Below are 16,775 nucleotides of genomic sequence, written 5' to 3'. Positions count from 1 at the left end.
TTTTAAAAAAAAAAAAAAAAAAAAAAAAAAAAAAAAAAAAAAAAAAAAAAAAAAAAAAAGAAATTAACTAAAGATCATTGAATATGAAATACATTATTATTAGGTCGGTTTGTGAAATTATGTATTTCTAAGTCCAAATAACTTGATTTTTCTATCTTCTTTGGGGATTTTCACGTCTTTCTGCCTCTCCTTTTGCATGGGAAACAGGCCCAGTGCCCGTCCCCTGTTCTCTCTCCTCCCTACCTTAATTCAGCAATTGTATTCCACTCTCATCCCTGCTCTCTTCAACCTCTATGGGTGTTCAGTCTTAGCAGCATCTTCGAATGAGTCATCTGTGCATTAATTCAGCAGCTCAATTCTTAACTGTGCAAAAAGCGCAGTCAGCATAAACAATGACCATGCACTCTTAAATCATCCTTCATAACGATCCTGCTTTGGTCAAGAATTTAATGCCTGAACTTGTCGATATTCATGGTACAAGATGTCCATCGTGCTGGGGGAAAAAAGCATAAACATCACCAGTCCTTGCTTACATCCCAGTTAGAGGTCATCACAAGTGTGGAAGTCAATGGTCTTATTTCTGTAGCATTTAAGCAGAGTATGTGCAGATGCCTAGTTCCAGTTTCTGGGCTTTACGGTCTGTACTTTTTATATATTGGGTATAGTTCCCAATTGCAGGAGTCTAATAAATTGGTATTACAGTAAGATGAAGTTGAAGAAACTGTATTTGGCAATTTGGAATTTACTTGCTTAAGTTGGAGATGTGCTCTGTTTTCTTTTGGTTAAAATAAATGCAGTATCCTGTGTGCTGTCTCTTTGTTAATGTAAACTCAATTTTTGAGGTGGGAAACCATAACTTTTATTTTGTTTTTCTCTAGGGTTTTGCTCAGAGTCTCCTAAAAAAGATGTCTCATCGAAGTTCTATTCCTGGCTGTGGAGTGACTTTTGAAATTGTCTCCAATATTCCAGAGGTAAAGGATTATAAGCAATTTGAATTTACTAAAAATAAGCACTTAAAAGGAGCTAACTCCCTGAAAGTCACCTACCCAAGAAATATGTACTAAATGAAAATGTATATTTAGGGAAATGTTATAGATTTTTAGAGGAATTTCCTCATCTTAATTCATAGTAAAATGTATTTGTGGCTTTAAAAAGTTCTGGTCTTAGTTTTTTGTTGAAGAAGATCTTTCTTTTGAGAAGCAGATCAACACCTTTTCACTCATAGAAGACACGGATGATAGCAGTATTGTAACCCACGAAGGGAGACAATGTTGCATAGCGTAGAGACTCACGTTTCATTTTGGAGTCAAACAGAAATCTTGTTTCTGTCACTTATCAGCAAAGTCAACTTGGGTGAATTACTCTGAGCCTAAATTTTTTCCTTTGTGGGATGGGGTTAGTAATACCTTCCGCACAGGGCTGTTTTTAAGGGGAATGAGACAATGTGTGCAGATTGTGCACATGCTAAACAGTACATTGTGATCACTTATTATTATTATTATTATTTTTTGTCCTTTTCGTGACCGGTAAGGGGATCACAACCCCTGGTGTGGTGTCGCCCACACTGCGTTCAGCCAGTGAGCTCACCAGCCATTCCTATATAGGATCCGAACCCCTGGAGGGAGCGTCACTGCGCTCCCAGCACTGCACTCTCCCGAGTGTGCCACAGGGTCGGCCCGTGATCACTTATTATTATTGTTACTATGATCATTTTTTTTTTCACTGCTATTATTATTTCTCTTTCTGAACTAATTGAGATATTCAGAGGATTCAGACAAGTGGAGCTTAAAGCATCCCTGATAGAAGCTTGATGAAAGGTGTGGTTATCCATGCTTCCTGATATTTAAACCCTGGGTTAGATTTATTCCCCCAGGCACTGGCACAGCTGGGTAACAGAGGTGTCCCTGCAGGGGCAGGAGAAGCGAGGGTCTTAAAGAAAAGGACTCTGTGGAAAGGGGAAAGATCAGTCCCTTTCCCACAGCCACCACCACACAGGGTTGAGTGAGGAGGCGGAGGTGGAGGTTTCCTTGGGGGTAGAGAAGTGTGGATGCCATACGGGGTGAGCACAGATGGGGTGAGCACGGGGCCCCACCAGCCACGGCTTCAGCACCAGCACGTTCCTTCATTTCAGGACTTAGGGTCTTCAAAAAGTTTGTGGAAAATTTCGTATTATCTTTAATTCCATTTTTCCACAACCTTTTGAGGTACTCTCATATATTTAATACAGAGATCAGCATTTGGAAAGGAAAAAGGTAGATTATGCAGTTTTGTTTTAGATACCTTCCTTTGCAAAATGCTTTTTCCTCTCAAATAATGTCACATAGTAACTGATTCTTTCCTGGATCTTCAAAGTGTTAAGCTTACCTGGTAAATACTAATTGTTTAACTATTTGCTTTGGAGCCTGCTGAACAATTTTAAAGGAAGCCTTTTTGCAGTTAGGCTAGCTGCAAAATCTCATTCACCCTTCTTTGTAAGATTTCAAACCAGGATACGCAACATGTATGTGTTTAGCTAGAGACTGACTGTTCATCGTCTGTGTCTGAGTGTTTTATGTGTTTTTCCGGTTGTTTCGGATGCTCACTAAAAACGGCCTGAATGCGCTGAGAAACAGGCAGCTTAGTGAACCAGCTTCGTTTTTCGCTTTTCTCTCTTCATCTCCCTCCCTTCCCTGTCTACCCTACTTGTAGTTTTCTTATTCTCTTTAAAAGTGCTTTTGTTCTTCACGTGGTAGGGCTTTAAAAGGGAAGAAACGGGGGAATCGGATTAAAGATAAACATAACCTCATGTGTTTGGGCTGTTAATGATCAGCTAAACATCTAAGCTGGCAAACATCGCTTCCACAGTATCAGATCCTGGTGACAGAGAAAGAGAAGGGAGCCTTAAAGCTTGTTGTGTAAAGACGAGACTCAAGTAAAAAGATCCCTTAGAGAGCTGGGTTTCCTCCTGCAGAGGCCCTGACAGCTCATTGTGCTCTTCACATGGTCAGCAGGTGTCCGTCCCCTGCAGACACCAGAAGCGTCTGTGTTGGGCGGTGAAAAGCAGACCCAACCAGGTCAGGAGACCTACGTTCCGGTCTTGCCTTCTTTCCAAGTATGGGACCCTCCGCTTTTTGTCACCTATGAAATGAGAATGATTCCGTTTTTTCATGGTTATTACCAGCCTCAGGTGAATTATTGTAGGAGACAAAAGCTTTTGTGAACTTAAGCCATCTTAAAAATCCTCCCACATTTTGTCTATTCTAAGACTCATTTAAATTTTGAAAAATACCTTTGGAAAAAGTATCTTTGGAGTTAGAATGGATCTTATAATTGATTGTATCTTAAAATTAATTGGCAGTGTGGTTTTTTTCTTAGCCGTATATAAATTATGTTTTGTCTTGCACTTGAGGGCATTTAGGAGGCAGCGGCATATGGATGTACATTTTGTAGTTTTTGACATTATTATAAGAAATCCACAGTAAATAAAATGTCTGATCTTCCCTGAGAAGAGTAATTTGTTATGAACCTGCTTTGCTTGAAGTAATTAAATACATGAATAAGTCCCTCCCCGACTTGTAAATATCCCGTTCACGTGCACGGCCAGCTTCCGGGTCGGCCCCAAGCCTGCGGCCACTGCGACTCCAGAGTCGAGGCTCAGGGCCAGTCTCAGAAGCAGCCACGTGCTGCATGTGTGGTCTATGGCAGGTGGCCTGGCGCAGGCTGAGGCCGCGCCCTGGCTCCATCCTGCTGTCCACCGTGTCTACTTCCCGCAGGCTTATCGGCCCCAAGCCTGCGGCCACTGCGACTCCAGAGTCGAGGCTCAGGGCCAGTCTCAGAAGCGGCCACGTGCTGCATGTGTGGTCTATGGCAGGTGGCCTGGCGCAGGCTGAGGCCGCGCCCTGGCTCCATCCTGCTCTCCACCGTGTCTACTTCCCGCGGGCTCGTTCGGATCCCCCTTACCTAGTGGTCATCCAGCTCCTCTTCCTCTCTCTTGCTCCTCATGGGCAGATACGTTCCTGAGGTATCGTCGTAAAGGTGGTTGTATTTGTGGGCAGCCTACAAAATCCTTTCTAACCTTTTATGATCAATATTTTAGTAGCCTTTCAAGTCGACACAATACCCTAATCACTGTTTCATCATTTCTGTGGAAAGATGCATTTTGAGTTCCAAAAGCTGACTTGACGATGGAACTTTGGAGTATGTTCTATTCGTGGGGTCAGAACTCTGTGTGTGTGTGTGCATGTGCACACGCATGCACAGGTCACAAAGCTTCTATGATGTTTTCTTCTGCACATACTTAAGCTTACCTTACAACTTTCCACGCTCCAGGATGCCCAGGGGGTAGAGGAGCGAGAGGCGTTAGCGAGAGTGGCAGCCAATGTGGAAAACCCGGCGTCGGCCGACTCCGAGGCACACCTGGAGAAGTACCTGCGCAGCGTGCTGGCCGTGGAGAACCTGCTGACGTTAGACCGCCTCCGCCAGGTTAGTGGCGGGGCGGGTGGCACTGGTGGCGCTGCCTCCTGTAACTCTCAGTGTTGCTGCATCTAAGCCTTCGAGGAGTGCTGCTGTAATTAACTTCGGATGATCCAGAGTGATTGTCTATGAAGTAACCGCCGTTGTTTCCCTAACAGGAGTGTCTGCGTGTAGGTGGCAGGTCAAAGCCTGCTTTACCTAGCACCGCTTTGTGCGTGTGTCTCTTATGTGTGTCTCTCCTGCCTGTGTTCTCTGGTTTGCAGGAAGTCGCGGTGAAGGAGCAGCTGACAGGCAGAGGGAAGCTGCACAGGAGGAGCGTCAGCTCTCCCAACGTGCACAGGGTGAGTACATGTGTTCTCTGGTTTGCAGGAAGTCGCGGTGAAGGAGCAGCTGACAGGCAGAGGGAAGCTGCATAGGAGGAGCGTCAGCTCTCCCAACGTGCACAGGGTGAGTACATGCGTCCCCACCTGTGCCCTGTCCGCCAGCACCTTCCTCGCCTCTGCTCGGGTGACTCTCTCCATCCGTCCTTTAACCCTCATCTCAGGTGTCACCTCCCTCCCTGGGCTGGTGGACGTCCTCTGTTCCCTCACCTGCAGCGTCCGTGCCTCTGCCACATTCCCACTGACATCACAGGGGAAGGAAGTGTCCTTTCTGGACTGTCCAGTCTCCCCATTCAGCGTGCTGTCACCACTGCCTGGCACAGGCTGTGAGTGGTCAGTGGGTGTTTGTGGAACTAACCCCCAACTAGCCCCGTGCCCAGGAAGAACCAATTACATTTTCTGAGCTTTAATTAATTACTTTTAAATTGAGAATCCTGGACCAGGTTTACAAAGCAACTGCTTACAGGCCATCCAGGATAGTACAAATGAGTAAAACAGGTTATGTTTGTTTCACAGTGGTGACAGAAGTTTGTTATTTTTTTAAAACATAGATATAATTTATGTGCATATGGAATATGGAACGTGGGAATAATTCTTCAGAGAAATATGCTCCTGGCCCCTGGATTTACCTCTCCTTTCTTCATTTTTGATAAAGATGTGGGCGTGAGAAGCATCACACTTTTGTGTAACTTCTCACTAAGAAAAGCCACGGTACGAGCGTTGCAGGACAGCGTGGCAGAGCCTGCGCCTCACAGTCCAGGGAGGAGGCGGCAGCGGGGAGGGTTTCACGCTGGGGCCCCCTCGCGGCCTCGTGGTGCCTGTTCAATGACAGCACTTAACGGTCTCAGGAAGAGAGATCGGGACCCTTCTCAGACATTTACAAATACCACTTTCATACAAGGTGAAAACCTTCTCGTTCCTGAAGGAATGATATATGAAAATATGTCACATATGCAGAGATTTGGTATTTGGGATCCTATAGTTTAAAATAGTTGGTGAGTTTACATTTGCTCAATACCCAGAGCAAGGGATCCTAAGCTCAGGCCATGGTGAGATTGCCTGGAATCTCTCACTCAGAAGGGATCACCAGCGAAGTCTCCCTCACGGTGTCACCTCCAGTCTGCCGTTGCTGCACTGTAGACTGGGTGTCCCATCTCAATAAACCTCTCATCTGGAAATTGTTGGCACCAGTTCAGTTTTCTTGATGTCCCAAGGCCACTCGTCTGCAGCCTTGGTCTCAGCCTCTCTGCTGCCATCCGACTTTGACATTCGGGTGATGTGGTCCTCAGGGCCTGGCGGGTCCTGGACCACGTGTGTAGATGCTTTTCCTGGTGAAGGACTCACTTCCCTCTGTTTCTTCTCCAGTTGTCTGGAAGCCGACAAGATCTCATTCCATCGAGCAGTCTAGGCAGCAACAAGGTGGGTGTTTGTAACTTCGTAGCAGTTTGAGACCCATTTCCCTTTCCACTTTCCTCTTCTCAAGTATCACACGTGATTTTTGCATGCCGGAATTTCTCCTGCTCCTCTGCGCTGTGTGAAATGGTTTGGAAAGTGTTTAGAGTTCATTTCTTTTAATCTGCCAGTTAAAATACAGTTTACCAGTGAGAGCTAAAAATAAATAAATAAATATACAAACAAACAAAGGGTGGGGGAGAAGAAGACACAACACTCACAATAATTCCTTGAACTTGATAAGACAAGTGAACAGATATGATACAGTGGGGGCGGGAGTGGAGAGAAAGGGAGGGGGGAGAAGAATTGGTAAAGGGACACAAAAATCAACTACAATGTATATTGAGAAGTTAAAATTTTTAAAAAATAAAATGCTGTTTACCAGCTCCTCTTATGACTGAGGTTAGAAAACAGGTTTTTTTTGCTAAAGTTTATATTTCTGTACACAATTTTCTTCCTGTTTCTGCCAGAAAAGGAACTTTAAATCAGATTTTTAATACTGAAGTATTGATGTGACAGTCAGAAATTTATGAGGAATAAGAAATATGTGCCTAAAAGTTAGTAACTCATAATTTACTTAAAACAGTGAGTGCTCCTTGAAACTGTGTTACCTGCATGTCACACGTTACAGTGTGCCTGTCATCGTTGGAGGGACCTGGTTAGGTGTTGGTGCCATCAACAGTGAGCAGCATGTCTGCGTTAATGGTGTAACCCTTGAGAGGGTCAGTGGAGCGTGTTGTCATGTGAGATGGTGGGACGTGCGGGAGCCGCATCCACATAATCTGGGGGGGAGGAGTCGGGGAAGACAAAAGAAGATTGACTATTTAATGATAATTATTAAAGCTGAATGAGGATCATTACTCTTTCTGTTAGTGTTAATCATTATATACCATGTTTTGTATATGTTTGAATTACTCATTTTTAAGATCTGGATTACTAGCAGTTTGTCTGAAATAATATGATATATATATATATATATAGATATATATATGTTTGAATTACTCATTTTTAAGATCTGGATTACTAGCAGTTTGTCTGAAATAATATGAGATATATATATATATATATATATAGATATAGATATAGATATATAGATATATAAATTGCTCTCCAGCTCATCAGAATTCTGAGGGCCCACATGGACATGAGTCTCTTGTAAGTGTGCTAAGCTTGAGTACTTGTTTATACTGGACCCATGATACGTTTGATTACCTAAGCTCAGCATAGGTTATGATTACCCAAGGGATACAGAGTTTTTGGAAAACTGGATGATTTTTAAATGTGAATAAAGAAAATATGTTAAGGAAAATATATTTATAAGAGAAAACATGACTTTGTATGTTTTTTGGAAAATTATAAATTTCTTGAAAGAGGTGATCAAAATTTCCTCTGTTTTTGGGCCGGCCCGGTGGCGCACTGGATAGTGCGCCGCTTGGGAAGCGCGGCGGCGCTCCCGTCCGAGGGTTCGGATCCCATGTGCAGACCGGCTCCCGCTCACTGGCTGAGCGAGGCGTGGGAGCAACGCCGAGGCTTGCGATCCCGTTGCCGGTCCCCGGTCCGGTACGGGGGCAACACTGAGGGTTGCAATCCGTTGCCGGACACGGAAAAAAGACAAAAGACAAAAAAAAAAAAAAAAAAATTTCCTCTGTTTTTCTATCTCCCACCTCCTGTTTCCTTATCTTACAATGGAGACTATAGTAGAAAATAGCAGTGTCTACCTCACAGAAATTATTGTGCTTCATCTACACCAGAACACACACCACAGTCGAGGTCATTGTGGACAGAGGAACAAGCCAGCAGGGGCAGGGCACAGGGAGCTTTCAACAAGTTCACAGGGAGGTTCATATTTTAATTCTGATTTACCATGAACTTTTGAAGTACCTTGTATATGATTACCTGCAAAGTTTCCTTGTTACTTGGGTTTGTAAAAGTATTTATCTGTCCAAAAAGACCAGGAATTAAGGTATCTTACTGAATGTAGAAGGTTCTAGAGAAACTCCTCTATGGGGAGTTGGAGTTAATTCACATTAAATAGACAATAGAAATAAACATTTGGAGCACGGTTATGGGTGAGGTTAGCAAAAAACTGGCAAAGTGGTGGGATTTCTTTCAACATCAGAATCTTGCTCAGTAGGACCCTCTTGGTTTCTGTGCAAGAAAGTATTTAATGTGCAGGAGAGTTGAGTCAGAAATATAATTTTAACCTAGAATTGGGGATGCTGAAAATGCTAGAAAATGCATTTTGAAATAATTGAAAATTAAAATTACATTAGTTGCATCTAACTTGTAGACTTGCCTGTGTATTTCTGGGTTCTTATCTGTTTCCGTTCATTCGTGAGTCTATCCTTCTAGTATTGATTACAAGTCAGAGTTATAGATTACAGAATCTGATGGGCTGTGTCTTCCACGTTGCATGACATGATACAGGAACATTCAGGTTAGTTGAGATAATGATTAGAGGCCACTGGGTAGGTTCTCATCTCCCTTTCCCTCTTGATTTTCAGTTAACATCATAGCAAAGAGTCATCAGTCGGGCATAAGAGTCACAGCATCACAGTGGCAAGGAGGCAATGGGGGAAGAGTTTGATGGGGTCAGGCTGTCGGGGAGGTGGGAGGAAGCGTGAGGCTCTGGAAGCAAACTACCGTCGAGCCTGATAACACTGGGTCACACCAGCCCCGTTTCATTCCCTTATTTACTACATATTAAAGTTGAAATTGCTTTATTGAGCTCCTCCAAAATTGAATTGGTGAATTAATTCATCTTAAAAAAATAAATAGAATTTAATTAACTGTTCCAAATTTTAAATTCACCTTAGGGCCTAAAGGAAATCACTCCCAGTTGGGAAAAGTCTTTCAATTAAAAGTATTAAAAAAATCCCTCATTGAAATGATATTGCTATTTACTGTTAGTGGATGTTTCATCATTATTGTAAGGATATTTTTTATAGGTATAATGAAAACTTAGCAGGCTTTTTATGACCATTTACCAAAACCGACTGATATTTAGGTACAGAATTAATTTCAGCATGTCGTTGGTCTTTCCACCCCAAAGTTGGCTGTGCGTGGAGGTCTTTTGGAATGCATGGAGTGCTGTCAACAAAAATAAATGTCATTTCTAAAGCTATTTTAGAGGAGCAAATTATATTTTTCATAAGTTGGTAAGGTAGTGTGTTTGTCATCTTCTGAGTTTTTGGTTAAATTAAAAGTAGTCAGTAGCTTGAATGAATATTCAGTTAACAAAACTGAATTGTGTATTTTGCCTATGTCACCTTCCTGAAAGCTCTCATTACTTAGTGTGGCCCTGGTGAAGGCGGGTGCCAAATATGAGTCACTTCTTTAGTTGCATTAGAAGCTGTCTTTGGACCCGAAATGTCACAGACACTTCTCTCTGTTTACCTCTTTGTCTCTTTTCTGATCAAAACTAGACCCATTTACAGAAAACCCAAAGACTCTGTGTGTGGCCCAGGAATAGGAGCAGGGAAGCTGTGGGTGCACACGGGGATTGAGGCCCGGCTCAGGTCAGCCAGGAGCTGCCTGTGTCCTTTGCCTTTCGACTCTGCTCTAAGCATGGTGCTAGCTACAAAGATTGGCTGGTTGAATAGGATTTGGTTTGTTTGGATTTTGCCTGTTGGGACATATAATCCCTAATGATTATGAAGCTAGTTTAGGGATCCAAACCAAAGCCAGAGTCTTCTCTTTTGTGTCTCCTCCTCATAGCCAATTCTAAAGTTTGATACACATGCAGGATATGAGAAACAGATCACAGAGGTACCTTTCTAGATTCCAGGTAGTAGGCTGTAGATTACTGTGGTAGAAGTGAAAAAAACACACTCTTTCACTTTTAGATCCAAGCCACTTAAGAGATCCCAAAGTTCCAGTGTCTTGTGAAGTCCTTTCTGCTCATGGCACTGAGTTTTAACTGGGTTGCTACTTTTTTTTTTTTTGTCTCCCACATTTCAGGAAAGGGAGATCCCTCTAGCACAGCCGAGCATATAAAATTTATTGGAAAGAATGTCATTGCTTTGGCCCTGGGGGACAGCGTGTGTAGCTGGATCCTGGGCCCCAGGTCTGGTCTCTGGCATGAGAGTGGACCTGTAGTGCAGGAGACAGAGAAGGGACAGGAGGTTTCAGTGGAGTGTTTCCCTAGAGGTCTGGGGACGTCAGCTAGAGGAGGAAGAGCGCCCAGGTCTGGTCTCTGGCATGAGAGTGGACCTGTAGTGCAGGAGACAGAGAAGGGACAGGAAGTTTCAGTGGAGTGTTTCCCTAGAGGTCTGGGGACGTCAGCTAGAGGAGGAAGAGCAGTGGCCCAGTTTTCCATCCACATCTGTCGCTCCCTCTGAGGCAGGGCCCCTCCATCCCAGAGTGAATTGAGATCCCTGTCCCTCTGGGAGAGAGATCCAGAGCAGGTGGCATGTGCGATTCCTCAAGGTTGACATGATTGTTAAGGTGGGTGGACGCAGGTGAGATGTGTCTCTGTTTTCATTATCTGTCAGGCCAACAGTGTGGCTGAGGTGGTGTCCACATAGTGTGTCTATCCTTTCAAGTGTCCTCACTTGGAGTAGTTGAGTATCTGGTAGTAACGTTATGCATGGGAGCGCCAGCTGCGACAATTACCGGTGAAGCTAGCAGAGCCCAGAGTGTGCCTTGGGGAAGAGGTGACACCTTTGTGATTTGTGACCAGACAATTCTATGTCCAACAGCCCAGGTGCTGACTCCAGCTCAGCTGCTTAGTTTGCCCAAGGGACAGAGTGTAAAACAAGGGTCAGCTGCCAAACAAGGAAGAAAATCTAAAATATTCTAAAGAAACTTATTCTCAGATTAAGTTAAGAACAGCCTTTAGAACAGCCTTGTATGAGCTTGACACTGTAACCTGAGCACAGGGCTTTTCTTCTGAAAAGCTCCACAGATTGTGGGCCTCAGTGTTCAGTCCCCTGTTTTTGCCCCCCCCCCCCAGAGTACACAGAGGCCCGGCCTCCCAGACAGATAATTAAACGCAAAGAACAACACATGACAATAGGTAAATCCGCATGAGTCATAGTAACACAAATGCTCCTACAGTGGAGCCTTTCAGAATTTGTCATCTCCGTGATCACGTGCTCACATCTGCCTTGTTTCCCTGCTTCCTAATGAACACCGGACATCACACCATTTAAAAAACAGTATCAAGTGCTGGGTGAGTTCCTGGGGGAAAGTGAGGTAAACAGGATCCAGATCACTTAGGGCTTATTGATTTTATGATCAGTACTTAGGTCGCTGCTAAAAGCACACAGGTTTTCAATACGTATGTGCAACCTGAGAGGGCTCGCGTGCAGTCCACCCTCAGGAGCAGTGAAGGGCCTGCTGCCCCCGTCCTGCTCTCCGGGTGGTAAAGAGAACTTGGGTAATTGTGAGGGTCACTCATCTGTGGAATGCTAGCTTAAACCAATATTAAATCCCATTATTAAACGCTAGTGAAAAAGAAGTCAGGGTGATTATCAGAGGATCAAAGAGAACTTAAAGCATTTAATAGGCTACATACAAGTATGACCAAGGGGTCACCCATCACAGCCCTGTCACAATTATCAAGTTCTTAGAGTTAATAAGGACTAAATTAAGGGGATTGTTTTCTTTGTTTGGTTTTTTTTGCAAATAATAATTTAAGGGTCTGTATAATGTTTGTCAAGCAAAAACATTTCAAGTAATATTTAATTCAATTTATGACCAATATATTAATATATGTATACAACTTTTGCACATATGCCTAAGAACTTGGCAATATAACTACCTAAAAGTGCAATAAAGGTTTTTAATATAAAAAAAAAAAGCATTTAAAAGATTTGCATCTAATCTCTTTCCAAGTTTTGCGCAAGTAACGCACATATGCCTAAGAACTTGGCAATATAACTACCTAAAAGTGCAATAAAGGTTTTTAATATCAAAAAAAAAAGCATTTAAAAGATTTGCATCTAATCTCTTTCCAAGTTTTGCGCAAGTAAGGTTGGGTTGGGTTTATTTCTTAACTAGGCAGGATTGATATTCGAGGTGCTTTAATGGTTATCAACGTTTCTATGTGCACACGAGTCTTAGAGTGCTTGTTTCACCCATCGACTGACTCGCAGCATTCTTGTGTTACGCAGTGAAATCTCTTCAATGGGAATGTATAAAACAAGTTGAGAGTTCAGTAAAACTTATTAATTCAGAGACTTCCATCATTGAGAACTTAGGATTATTTGACCTGGGTTTAACTGGAATTTATCTTTGATATCTGTTACCAGTTGAGAGGCTGGTCATATTCTCTCTGAAAATGTTTGCTTTGCTGAACTGGCTGGGAGCATCCCCTCCTGGAGAGGAGAGCAGAGGCCCTTTCAGCGATAGGGCCGTTCCTGGGTGTCATTTGAGAGGCGGGAGCAGGGGAAGGTGTGTGGGGTCCGAGTGCAGCTGCAGAAGCAGAACTCGCAGGGGGATTCCCACAAGCCCAACCTGATGGTCCTGCTGCGGCGGCCGCGTGGTGCGGTTGGAAGGGCTGTAGGCCGGGACGCCCTGGGGAGGGGTACCCAGATGCCAGTGTTCCTATTGCTAGGGAAGCTAGTACTGAGCAAGGTGACAGGTGTAAGAAGAAAAGTACATATCAAGCTTGTGTCCTGCAAAGGGAAGCAAGCTTTAGTAATATGGAACAGTTTTTAGATTCTTTTAATCGATTTCTTTGAAACAAAATTATCCATTCTGTCCTCAATAGGGCCGGTGGGAGAGCCAACAGGATGTATCCCAAACCACAGTGTCCAGAGGAATAGCTTCAGTCCCCCCAGCCCTCTCTGTTTGTCCCCAAAACAACTATTCTCCGGATCCAGGTAGGTTGTCTGCTCACTTGCCAACTGCTTTCGTGAAATGTGAGCTTCTTTCAGAAAGAGTTTAAATCAGGATTTCCGGCCAGGCAATCAACATGCTACCAGTTCACGTCCGTCTGGATTTTCCCTGTCTTGTTTTAACGTGTTGAGTTGCACTGATTCTGCAAACATTAACTCTATCGTGCTTTCCTCTGATAAACACCACCCTTAGTGTGCGTGACCCTTAGTTGCCTGCCCCCGTTTGCTCTTAGTAAGGGTTTCTGCGATGTGCTCTGTCACAAATCTGTCTGTGACTTTTCATTTTCTCATATTCATGTCTTCGTTAGGTTTTCGTATTATAATTGCATTGGCTTCATACTAGAACTTGGGAAATATTTCTCGTCTTTTTTCTGGAAGAATTCTTCCCTAAATGCTTGGCAGAATTCCCCAGTGACACTGTCTGGGCCTGGAATTTTCTCTGTGTGAAGATTTTAAACTATGACTTGAGTTTCTGTAATATAGGGTTATTTAGATTTCGGTACTTCCTTGTGAGTCAGTTTTTATTAGTTATCTTCTTCAAGGAGTTTTCTATTTCATCTAGATTATTAAATTTATTTTCATAAATGTCACAATGTTACTTTATTATTCCTTTAATAGTTGCAGGAGCTCTTGTGATGTTCCTTCTTTTTATTCTGATGTCAGTAATTTTTGTTTTCTTTCTGTTTTTCTTGAATACGTTTGTGACAGGTTTATCAGGTATATTAATTTTCTTACAGAACCAACTTTTGGCTTTGATAATTTTCTTTATTGTTTATTTTCTGTTTCATTGATTTGTAAAATTTCTTCTTGCATTTCCCATGTTTTGGCATGTTGTGCTTTTATTCTCATTCTACTCAGAATATTTAAAAATTTCCTTTTGATTCCTTCTTTGACCCATGGGATTACTGAGTAACATGGTAGTTCACTTTTGTATATTTGGGGGTATTTTCTAGATAACATACATTTATTATTTAGTTTCATTATGACCAGAGAACAGATTCTTTGATATTTCAATCTTCTAAACATTTTTGAGACTTACTTTGTGTCCCAGATTGTGTTCTATCCTGGTGAACATTCTGTGTTCACTATCGCACTTGGGGGCACAATGTTCTATATATAGCAAATTAGGTCAGTGTGGTTGATAGCTTTGTTCAAATCTTCTGTGTCTTTACTGATTTTGGGGGGGCTGATTCTGTAAATTCCTGAGCGAGGGCATTAGATAGCCAAATAGATTATGAAAATTATCTGTTTCCCTTTAATTATATCAGTTTTTGCTTCATTCATTTAGAAACTCTGTCAATTAGGTACATGCACCTTTATGATTGTTACGTCTTCCTCATGGAGTGTGACCTTTCTGTCCTGAAATATTCCTTTTTATCTTGAAAATACTCCTGTCTTGAAATCTGCCTTGCCTATTGTTAATATAACCAACATCAACTTTCTTTTACTTGTTTGCAGGATATAGGATATCTTTTTCTCAGCCTTTTAAAATTTTGGCCTGTATTTGTCTTTAAATTGAAAGTGATTGTCATGTAGACAGCATGGAGTTGGGTCCAGTTTCTTTGTTTTTTTCTTGAATCTAGTCTGACAATTTCTGCCTTTTATAATTGGCCTGCTCGGCCCTCCACATCTCTCATTCTCCAGAAATCAGCCGGGTTCTTAGTGGTTTTCTGTTTGGCCTTTAAAATGGTTTTTGTTTCACTGTAACTCCTTGTTTGCCTTCTTTTGCATCAATCAAAAGATATTTTTTATTTCATTTTATTTCCTCTTTTTGCCTTTTGGTACATCTGCATTTGTCTGTTTGCTAAAGTATTTGCTCGGGGACGTTGTGTGCATCCTTAATTTATCACAGTCTCCTTAGAGTGAAGGATGTACGACCTCCTGATGCACAAATACAAGGAGCTTGCAACACTGTATCTCACTGACCTCCTCCCCAGACCCTTATTTTGTACTGTTGTTGTTGTATCTTTTACCTTCACAGATGTTATAAACCACACTTTACAATGTTGTTGTTGTCATTGTTATTATTATTATTATTAATTATTATTTTGCTTTAAAATAGACACTTGCCTTTTAAGGAAATTAAGAGAATACAGAAAAAGTGGATAATTTGTAAATATTTTTCCTCATACTTACTAATTATTTCTGGCACTGTTCAGTCCTTCCTGAAGATCCTATTTTCATCTGAGGTCATTTCTTTTTAGCCTGAAGAATATTCTTTAGTATTGCTTACAGTGTGGTTCTCCTGGAGAAAAATGCTCTCCTCTTTGGAGAGAATCTTTATTTCACTGTTTTGTTTTGTTTGTAAAGGATATTTTCACTAGATGGCGAAATCTGGGTGGGTGTCTTTTTTCTTTTAGCATTTTAAAAGAAAAAGTGCTAACAAAGAAAAGTTTCATTGTCTCCTGGCCCTTTCCTTTTTGCTGAGCATACAGCGGTCATTTGCCTGAGTGTGGTGCTGCATGTAATGTGTCTTTCTTTAGTTTGGTTCTAGCAGTTGTACTGTGATTTGCTTAGGTATAGTTTTCTTAGCATTTATCTTGCTTGGATTTCACCAATGCTCTTGGGTCTGTATGTTCATTTTTTAAAACAAATTTAGGAGATGTTCAGCCATTATTCATTAAACTTTTTTCCCCCATCCTTGTTTTTTTTTTTTTTTTCTCTCTCTCTCCTCCTTCTGAGAATTTAATTACACACAGGTTGGATTGCTTAATATGGCCCCACAGGTCACAGAGGCTCTGTTCTATTTTGTTTTGTTTAATAGATAAAATTTATTTCTTACAATTCAAAGACTAGGAAGTCCAAATCTGTTCTTTTTATATTTTTTATTTTTAATCTTTTAATATCATTTCAGTTATTGTTCTTTTCAGTTCTAGAATTTCTATTTGCTGGGCCGGCCTGGTGGCGCACTGCTACAGTGCGCTGCTTGGGAGCGCGGTGGCGCTCCTGCCGAGGGTTCGGATCCCACATACAGACCGGTTCCTGCTCACTGGCTGAGTGAGGTGCGGGCGCAACACCGAGGGTTGCGATCCCGTTGCCGGTCCGGTCCGGTACGGGCGCGACACTGAGGGTTGCGATCTGTTGCCGGACACGAAAAAAAGACAAAAAGGAAAAAAAAAAAAAAAGAATTTCCATTTGCTGCTTCTTTTATAGTTTTCATTTCTCTATTTCCCATCTGCGCATTTAAGACCATATTCTTCCGGCATCCTTGGTCTTGCTTGTAAAAGCTGCCTTAAAGTCTTTGTCTGCTAAATCCAGCATCTGGACCATCTCGTAGTCCACTCCTATTGACTCGTTTTTCTTGACTGTGGGTCATGTTTAATCTGTGTGTACGTACACACACACACAGACACACACACACACACACACACACACACACACCTGTGTGATTTACATCCCAGTGAAAATGTAGAGCATTTCCATGACTGCAGTTAATTCCACTCCCCGTGGTCAGCCAGTGTTCTGATTACTGTCATTACAGATGACTTCTGCAGTTTCATTTAACTGGGCCTTATGATGTCTGCTGTTTTTGTATCTCACTCTTTTGCTCAACATATGTGTTCAGGTCTTCCATATTATTGTTTGCAGCAGTAATTTATTTTTTATTGCTGAGAAATATTTCACTATCACAACTGAATCTATGACCAAT

The 16,775-nt window shown here is 42.2% G+C and overlaps 1 protein-coding gene across 1 annotated transcript in view; it reads left to right on the top strand.

Annotated features, from left to right (window-relative positions):
- KIF13B (kinesin family member 13B) overlaps positions 1 to 16,775 on the top strand; it is a 160,856-nt gene that overhangs the window by 119,695 nt on the left and 24,386 nt on the right. Inside the window, exons 33-37 of the mRNA XM_008573609.1 lie at positions 879 to 971; positions 4,309 to 4,461; positions 4,716 to 4,793; positions 6,198 to 6,251; positions 13,000 to 13,111. Of these exons, the coding sequence (XP_008571831.1) occupies positions 879 to 971; positions 4,309 to 4,461; positions 4,716 to 4,793; positions 6,198 to 6,251; positions 13,000 to 13,111 (490 nt within the window). The remainder of the gene's footprint in view (positions 1 to 878; positions 972 to 4,308; positions 4,462 to 4,715; positions 4,794 to 6,197; positions 6,252 to 12,999; positions 13,112 to 16,775) is intronic.

This window comes from Galeopterus variegatus, unplaced genomic scaffold (assembly GCF_000696425.1).
Source record: "Galeopterus variegatus unplaced genomic scaffold, G_variegatus-3.0.2 Scaffold939, whole genome shotgun sequence".
Classification (NCBI taxonomy): domain Eukaryota; kingdom Metazoa; phylum Chordata; class Mammalia; order Dermoptera; family Cynocephalidae; genus Galeopterus; species Galeopterus variegatus.
The sequence above is the reverse complement of the archived record's forward strand: the minus strand, read 5'-3'. Positions and strand labels throughout refer to the sequence as shown.